Raw genomic sequence first — 9791 nt, 5'->3', positions numbered from 1 at the left:
AAAGTTCATGGTGGTTCCTGAGTCTTATTAATGTCATTGATTAATCTAAATTGTCTTGTTATGGTAAATATTGATGACAATATTGACATATTGATTGACATGTTGATCAGTTATCTCGTCCTAAGGTGTCTTCAATCAGGGTCAAAAGATTCATTGGCCTAAAACGAGTCCCAGAGTAAATAAATTAATTATAAAGGGACCCGTTAACACCTTCATGATCAGCATGGTCACCTATGCCTGTTAGAAAACAAACGTTTTTCATGGAGCAAGTAATCAGAATTAAATAATTGCAACAAAATTAGATGTTAAAGGGAATGTAGTCTTAGAGATGTGCTGAAGGCAGGACAAAAGCTTGAGTGCAAAGAATGTAAAAGCTCTCTGCCTTGGAATACTTCACCCGGTGGTAGGAGGATAAAGTTTTACTGTGATGAAGGCTATACCACAGGATGCTTTCTTTTGCGCAATCAATGTTATTTTAGCAGGAGCAAGACAAATAAGAAACGCAGTGAAGCTTTACCTTCTACAGGTTTGAGGACTTTGTTGGGCTATTGATCAGTAAAAGGTTATCAAATAATCAGAAAATTGCTAAGTGGTGATCAAACTAGACACCAGTCTAATTTTGCAGGTACTGATCGACTAACAATCAAAGATTGTGATTTTAAAAAACACATAAGCGTTTATGCCACAGATCAGACTCTTCTCAAATGCCAACTTCTGTTTCCAGGTGCCTGGTAAAACCGCTTGACCACTAGCAACAAAGCTGCTATTGTGCCAAAAGACTCAGTTCATTCTGCAGAGCCTTCGTTGACCATGTCCCAGCCCAAACATGTAGTCAGACACCGCCTGTAAAGGTCCCACCTCCCCGACAAACAGTTCAGCAAGCTTACATTGGGCAATGGGCATGTCTGTCCAAGCAAGCTGACTTTAGCTGTAAATGTCACAGTGAGAAAGTTGAGTCCAAAGACAGTCCAAAATGACTGCCGCTGTAAATGTGGAGACTGCATAGAGGTGCAAACCAACGTGTCATGAACATCTGCTAGTAGTGGCAGCAGCAGCAATTGATCTATGATATCCAGTAGCAACAGTGGCATAACGAAATTGGAAAGCCCCCCCCCACCCAAAACATGGAGGGCACCCCTCTCCGGACTCACTCAGACCAGGTACTGTGATGAGGGGACCCCCATGAGCTCGCCCCCCCCTCCCGCACCACAGGGGCTGGGGGGCCTTTGTTACACCCCTGTGTAGCAAGAGACATTTGAACTTGAGACAGACTCCATGCAAACTTCAACCTCAAGGTCGAAACTCCAAGTGAGCTTTGAGTCTGTAAAGCAGCAACACTAAAACAGACCAGCAACAGAAATGAATGTGCAGCGTATGGATGAGTATAGGAACACTGACCATCATATATTCACAAAATTACTTTCTATGGCAACACACCAAGCAGCATTTGAAAATATACCCAGTATGATATGTCAACAAAAGCAACATCTATGCCTACTCCCAAACCATAAGAATAACAAAAAAAACTATGAAATCCCTAAAAAGACTAATATGTTAACATTGACTTCACCATAAAAACTAAAAAGTCATGAAACTGAAAAGTTATGGTGCTACCTAACTCAACTTTAACCTTGACCCCAGTATACAGTCTCAAAAACGCCAAATATGTTTCCAAACACAAAGACACACCATGTGTAATATGCAACAAAATAATTTCCATCATATGACAAGACACTCATCATTGTTTGAACAACCAGCCAAAATCATATTGCAACACCCACATTATGAATCACCAAAACACCCACCTTCATACATGTACCCAACCACCATCAAAGAAAAACACATTCCCCATTATATGGCTACTCACCCTGCATCCCATATGGCTTCATAAAGTAGGGTATATCCACCTAACTGCAAGTATATTTCCACACATATGTTCACCCTGCCACCAGCATATGTCAGGACACTCACCTTTATATGGCAAATAACCCTACATCATATATGGCGTCACCAACTAGCATAATTCCAAACAATCACAAGCATAATTCCACATACCAAACATCAAACAGCCACACATCATGGGCATCCGCAGGAAGGCGAGGGGGTGCTTGCCCACCCCCTGGATTTAGGTACAGACTGATGTGCAGGCTTACAGTGCAACATAACACTACGGCCGCAGGAGAAACATGGCACATCTGTAAAGCCTCAGTCTGTACTTTTGTAGTAGGCAAAAACAGTGAGTTTTGATAATGGAAGTAGTCCTGATCCTATTTTAATTGAGGACTCAAAGTATTCCATTCTTCAAGTGGAAGATACTGGTATTCTGATTGAACACGATCAAGAAAGGACTGAGCAACCCCGATGATACGACTGGATTCTATTATATTTGGAGAGGAAGTGTTAGCGCTTTCTGGATATCGACGGGATAGTGCATCAGCTACAAAGTTCTGGGAATGTAGGTCACAATGAAGTCATATTGGCTGAAAAAGAAATCCCATCTTGCCTGACGGCTATTTCGACATTGGAAATTTCAGAGACATTGTAAATTACGATGATCAGTTCTTGCTTCAAATGGTTCTTTAGTACCCATTAAGAAATGTCTCCATTCTTTACAGGCAGCCTTGAGAGCAAGTAATTCCTGTTCTAACACAGAATAATTGTGTTTGGCTTCTGTCAGTATGTGGGATAAGTAAAAGATAGGATGTTCCAAGCCATCGTCTTCTTGTTTCTGAAGTAAGACTGCACCAATTGCTCTCTCAGAGGCGTCAGTGACTACTATAAACTTCTTAGTAGTATCTGGCCATTTCAGCACTGTCAGTCCCGACAAATCCCTTCTTCAGATTTTCTCCAGTGATGGTCTGGGTGATAAAACTTTGTTGATGGGCAAGGTCTTGGATAAATTGCAGATAGAAGTTGGAGAGACCTAGGAAGCATTGGGTTTCCTTAACAGAAGAGGGAGAGGGCCAATCCAAAATGGCTTGTACTTTGTCTGGATCCATAGCTATTCCAGTCTGATTGATGCAGAACCCAAGATACAGAACATCAGTCTTGTTAAATTCACATTTTTCAGGTTTGCAGTATAGCTGATTCTGTCTGAGTCTTTCCAAAACCTGAAGTACATGCTCAGTATGCTGTTCAGGTATACAAGAATATACTAGGATGTCATCCAGATAAATTACCACACTGTGATTCAATAAGTCAGAAAATACAGAGTTCATGAATCGTTGAAATGTGGAGGGTGCATTGGTTAAACCAAAAGGCATGAGTCGGTTTTCACAATGACCAAATGGAGTACGAAAGGCTGTTTTACATTCTTCTCCTTCTTTGACACATAAGAGATTATAGGCACCCCTCAAATCCAATTTTGTAAATCTCTTGGCACCTTGGACGGCATCAAGTATATCCCTAATAAGGGGTAAGGGATATTGATCCTTAATGGTTATTTTATTAAGTCCACGAAAGTCAACACAGGGACGCAGATCTTTCGTTTTCTTTGGAACGAAGAAAAGAGGAGCCCCTGCAGGAGATGAAGAGGGGGCGATTAAACCATTCTGTAGATTATCATTTAGGTATTCTTTAAGTACCTTCTTTTCTTGTTCAGTCAACAAATACATCCGTTCAAAGGGAACCACCTCTCCTGGAATGAAAGGAATGGCACAGTCATAGATCCGATGAGGAGGTAAAACGGGTTTTCAGGACTTCTGGAATACGTCACAGTATTCTTGGTACCAACTTGGTACTCCCTGTACCATGTTGATAGAGCAACTTGTATCTTTGGAAGAAACAATTAAACCTTTTGGAAACCTGTAAGAGTTTGTGGAGTAAAAGTTCTGTTGGCAAAACTGTGATGATAAAGATATTGTTCTTGTTACTGAATTGATATATGGGTTATGCCGAATTAACCAGGGAATTCCTAATATCATGGTATGATTTGGAGAGGATATTACATCAAAGGTAATATGTTCCTGGTGACTCCCAAAACGCAGACAGAGAGTGGGTGTAGAATCCATCAACTGTATGGACGTGTGCCGACATTTCTTTAGGAACTCATTGTATACCTCTTCCTTCGGCCCAAGTCTCATCCAAATATATACCGCTGGCTCCACAATCCAATAAAGCAAAAACCTGCTCTTCTTGACTTTGGGAACATTGTACCGTAACAGACAGTATAAACAGAGCGGAGATATTCTCTCTGGAGGAACATATTGAAGGTAAGTCTACTCCTCCTGTCCCCTTCCTCCTCACAGGGGGCGGGAGATGGCATTTCGTGAAGGTCTCGAAGGACAAACAGGACACATCCGGATCAAGTGACCAGCTTTGCCACAATATAGACAAAGGCCCTTTTGTCGCCTGTCCTCTCTTTCTGAGTCAGATAAATAACCACGGACTAGATCTATCTGCATGGGTTCTTCTTCTGTAGGCTTATTCACCTCAAGATGGACTTCGTCAGAACGACGGGTTGTGGAACGGGGTAATCCGGACTGACACTGTAAGCGAGTCTTTTGCCTTTCCATCTTACGTTCCCGCAACCTATGCTCTATATTCAATGCTTGATCCATCAGTTCTTTCAGAGATCTAAATTGAGTAGAATGCACCAATTCATCTTTTATTTCTTTTCGAAGTCCTCGGCAAAACAGGATTACAAAAGTGCGTTCCACCCAAGTGGTCTCAGCTGCCAGCTGTTTAAATCGGGTTATGTATTGTAATACATCCTAATTGCCTTGCTGTATGTCACATAATGTTCTTCAGCAGCTGCCATCAACCTAGGTCATTCAAACATCTGCTTAAAGAGTTTAACAAAGGCAGGATAATTAGGTAATACAGGATCCTCAGCAGAGACCAAGGGGGTCGCCCAAGCTAGTGCCGGGCCATACAAGGCACTGACCAAATAACCCACCTTGGCTTTGTCAGATGAGAATTGTAAGGATCGAAAGGCAAAGAAGACTGTCAAAGAGTCCAGAAAGTCCTTTACTTTATGCGGATCTGCGGAATATCGAGGTGTTGCGGTAGACACATGAGGTGTATCTACAGGTTGAGAAGACAAGGTTTTCCGTAGTGCGGTATTCTCTGCCCGCAGCTGTAATTCTTGAGCTTGTTGCTGCACAGTATGGATCATCGATTGTGCATTTTCTACTATATCATCCTGTAATCCCTCCATGGTCTTCACACAACGCTGATTCTTTTGGCGTTGCAATATGTCATGGTCTGCACGTCTCTTACCACCGTAGGCTGAAGAACTTGAAGGAACACCCAGTCTTTTACTGGTTCTGGACTGGCCAAGATAGGGGCGACCCTTACTAGTAGCTGCAGTGCTGCTGACTGGAAAAGATGGCAAGGCAGACCGCACCCTCCAGAAGGAGTCCCAGAGGAAAAACCCCAAAATTGGGAAAAAACCTCTACCACAGGAACTCCTGAAAAAGAAGAAAAAAAACAATGAAAAAAGGGAAAAATAGAATATAATCTTGCAGGAAGAAGCAGGAGCACGGAAAAAACTGAAAACAGCAGCGAGGATCACCACCAGAACGGGAATGTTTGCAACGCAAGGAAGAAATGAAGTGCAGTGCTTATATACCAGAAAACAGGAAGTGACACAACAGGAAGAAATTACGACACCATCTTTGATTGGGAAAGACCATATATAAATGAATAGGAAAAAAGAGCAAGTAGAATAGGAAAAGGAAAAAGGCATGCTGGGAAGAAGAACACCAAGGAAGAAGACAATATGGAGACCAAGAAGAAAGAAGAAACAAAGACAGAAGAAAAAGAAAAAGGAGGAAAGAAGAGGAAAAGACCCAAGGAGGCGAGCAGAAAAATCAGGGAGGCTGTCAGGGGCTGTGGTGTGACCCAGAGCACGAAATGTGCCTCCTGGACCGCACCGCAGCACAATGAACACAGAAAAATGGACCGCGGTCCGATATTGAGACGCCGCAGTAGTTTGCTGCATCACATTCAGTCTACATGGGGGTAGGGGGGTTTGATGGTCAGAGGAGGAGCTTTGCCTCCATATCAATTGTCTGGAACTTCTAGTGGTTTGTTTGCCATCAGGCCTCTCGCATCCTTCTGCGGCTGGCAGTCCGCTACATCAACAAGCTGGAGGGCACCAGATCTTGCATGCTGGCAGAGATGGCCAAGGACTTTTGGCCTCTTTTCCTGCAGAGCAAGATTTTGGTGATTGCACAGCATCTGCCAGGTCAGGACAACATGATTGTGGATTGGAATTCCAGGTTTCTGAAGAAGTCCAGCGATTAGAGGTTATTGCCTCCTGTCTTTCAGTGGCTTCAACATCTTTGGGGTCTGTGTCAAATAAGCTTGTTTGCATCCTAGCTGAACTCTCAGATCCCTGTCTTCTCTATGGCCCAACCAAAATGGCTGTTGGGAGAAGGTAAAAACACAATCCCCCAACCACCAGGGATGTACAAGTGAAGTTTACTAGGAAGAAAACATGAGCTTTAACAGGTTCTGCGTAAATGCCCCATTGATGTGCAAATTAAGCCCCACAATTTGGGCAATATAGATTTCGATGAAGGTAATAGCAGCATTTTAGTCACAATTCATATCACTCAGATTTCTAAAGTCTCTAAAAACAATGTCTAAAAACAATGAAAATTTGCCTCCTTAATGAAAATAGCAGCAGTTTAAGAATACCGATTAGTAGTGCAAAGAAAAAGTGGGTGTTTCTGACCGAAGAATCAGAGCATCGGCCGACTCTTAAAGTTAGTTGGTCACGCTGGCAGAGTCAGCACTAGAATGCTGACCTGCTGTTCACCATGGTCCAACCAAAATGGCCGTCGGGAGAAGGTAAAAAAACAATCATCCCTGCATTCAGCAAGGTACAAGTGAAGTTTATTATCAAGAAAACATGAGCTCTGACAGGCTCTGTGTAAATCCCTTAAGGATGTGCAAAATAAGCCCCACAATCTGCAATATAGACTTTGATGAAGGTAATAGCAGCAATTCAGACACAATTCATATCACTCAGACTTCTAAAGTCCCTGGAAGCAATGTCTAAAAACAACTAAACTTGCAGCCTTAAAGAAAATAGCAGCAGTTTAAAAATACAGATTAGTAGTGCAAAGAAAAACCGTGTGCTTCTGACTATCATTTGCTTGGAGTTTCTAGGAGGTAAGGCCTAGCTAGATGATGGGCCTGCCACCTCTTTTCTGTTTTCAGAGGGGTTCTTTAAAGATTACCATCCCAATGTTTTCAATAGGCCATGCTCTGCTGGTTGTTTCTCAGTACTGTGCAACCTCAGAGCAGGGCATCTGTTGCCGCAGAGGGACTCAGCAGGTTTTCGACCTTACAGATTTGGTTACTGGATCCAGTGGTGCCCTGGTCTTTATATCTAAGGTGCAGTGATCCTGTTTGGTTTCAGATCCGAGGAGGAGCCTTTTATCTATCTTCTGTTCCAATTCTCAGGAACTGCATTTTTTGGGTATCCGTGTGCTCTTCAGCACACCACTGTTCTGTCTGTATACCTCATTTTGCTTCTCTTGTGGAGGCTCATGAGGTCATAAGGAAAGTGTTGGTGTGTGCTAGACTCTTCCATTGGTAGCACTCTCTATGGTTTTGGTATTGAAAGGCTTAGGTCAGTTTTTGGTGAAGCCCCCACTCCCTTGAGTTTTTCCTATCACTTTGGCTTTCTAATCACACAAATGTTCATAACTAAGGGGATAGCGTTTCTTTTTTCACAATAACTTATTCTTAATTTTCCTAACTGCTCTTCTTTTGTGACCTTTTGCTACACTTTCTCATTGTGCAGTGGGGGCTGCTGGTTTTTTCAATGTGAGTGGGCATGGTTTTGCTTATCTGTCCACTCTTGACTGGTATTGTATTGTATTGTATTGCATTGCATTATGCTATTTCTGTAGCTCTTACTACCCATATGTGAGGCAGTGAAGAACTTGTCCATGCAGGTAGCATGCTGCACTATTTGGGTGAGTGATTACAAAAGCGTTGTCTTTGCTTTGAGCCTACAAAGTAAGTGTGTCCAAGGTGTGCATGAGGACCACAGAGGTGGTAGTCAGGTTCACTGATGCTATTGCCTTGTACCGCTGATAAAGCATTGGGGTTTTGGGGCTTTCATAGATTCAACAGTTTTTTACCCACTAGGATTTGATGAAGAATCCCCAAGTTTCTGTCTGCTTCAAAACAGCTATTCTGGTCACTTCTCCCAAGGTATTGAGGGAGCTGCTGTTTGTGTGATGCCTTTCAGTTTTAGTAGATGACATTCTTATTTTCAGTTTTAGTAGATGACATTTTCTAATCTTGGAACTTTAGTGCACTGTATAACTTGTTTCCTCTGATGTACTGTGTTGTAGGTGTTGTTCAGGTGTTGCATTAGCTTGCCTCTGCAGGTATTGGTTTGGCCATGGCTTATCTCTGGTTGGCCAGCCTCTGTGGCTGCTTTGGTATTTTTCATATCTGTAAAAACTGTAACAAGTAACTGGACGAGGAGGTTCTATTATAATTACTTATCAGTAATTTCATTTCTCTGAGTCTATTTTTCCTTGTTACATACATTGCCCCTCATTACGAGCCGGCGGTAAGGATCGCAACATTAAGAGTTGTGGGGCTTGGCACATGCCAAGCCTCCACAACCCCGCCTGGCTGGCCGGTGCGGTCACACAGCCATGGCCGGCGGTGTAACCCTCCAACCCAGCGGCAGGCCTCAGCCTGCCATCTGGATTACAAGGCTGCAAACCGCCAGGCTCTCCGTGGCGGTCACCCCGCCATAAAAACCCTGGCGGTCACACACCCGGCAACAGGAATCTTTATTCCTGTCACTGCCACACACATGAACACTTGTCCCCACACATGCACACACACCCCCACCCATCCACAGACTCACAAACACCTCCCACCCCTTCACGCACGCATGCATTCACATACACAGCCATTCAGCATACGTGTACATGCACTCAGACACCCCCACTCACTCGCATTCATTCACACAGATGCCCCATAAACGCGCACATACACACATTCACATTTACTCACATACACGCACGCATTCACCACCCCCTCCGCAGACATACACCCACGCACCCACACACAAGGGCACCCCCCCTTTCGGATGCCCACTTACTTTCTCAGCCGAGGAGGACATCTGGGAGGGGATGGGTCCTGGCGGTCTTGCATCACCAGCACCACCACAGCAGTAGGACTCCGCCAAGCTGTATCACAGCTTGTAATACGGTGGGAGGAGTCCTGCTGCTGTGGTGGTGCTGACGATGCACCCGCCTCTGCACCGCCAGCAGAAGTTCAGGTGGCTTTCCACCACAAATATGGCAGACGGCTGCCAGCACTCGTAGTATGGCGGTCTGCAGACCACCAGCACTGGCAGTCTAGTGGCAGGTTTGGCTTTTGGGGGTCAGGGAAATTGACCGCCAAAGTCAAAATGAGGGCCATTATGTCCCTTCCTACTTCACATTTGGTCACTGAGTCTGGCTCTCCCGGTGTCCTGAGAACACTTTAGGATGTTTTTCCAGTAGGTGTTCTCTATATTCACACCCATTTGAAGGAAAGATGACAATGGAGTGCCTGTGTCAGAGATTTGTATGTGTATATAATTTGTATGCATCATTAATAACATGCAGAATGTATTTTCAAATGTGATTACACGTGCATACACTGGTATAGTACTATTGGCCCTGAAACATTCTCCATGATGTGTAGGAATATGATTTTGTGATATATGTTAACTAGGCCTCAATTTATGTATAAACGCCATTGTTTCTAAGATGGAAGTCACCTTTGTCACTGTCACTGATGTCTTTGCCCTTGCCCAAGTC

The 9791-nt window shown here is 43.7% G+C and overlaps 1 protein-coding gene across 1 annotated transcript in view; it reads right to left on the bottom strand.

Annotated features, from left to right (window-relative positions):
- Window positions 1–5396: 5396 nt before the first annotated feature.
- The window catches only part of LOC138259729 (uncharacterized), a 197348-nt gene continuing 192953 nt past the window's right edge, over window positions 5397–9791 (bottom strand). Inside the window, exon 4 of the mRNA XM_069207622.1 lies at window positions 5397–5411. Within this exon, the coding sequence (XP_069063723.1) occupies window positions 5397–5411 (15 nt within the window). The remainder of the gene's footprint in view (window positions 5412–9791) is intronic.

The sequence above is a fragment of the Pleurodeles waltl genome, chromosome 9, assembly GCF_031143425.1.
Source record: "Pleurodeles waltl isolate 20211129_DDA chromosome 9, aPleWal1.hap1.20221129, whole genome shotgun sequence".
In the NCBI taxonomy this organism is placed as follows: Eukaryota; Metazoa; Chordata; class Amphibia; order Caudata; family Salamandridae; genus Pleurodeles; species Pleurodeles waltl.
This window is presented reverse-complemented; position numbering and strand designations above follow the sequence as displayed.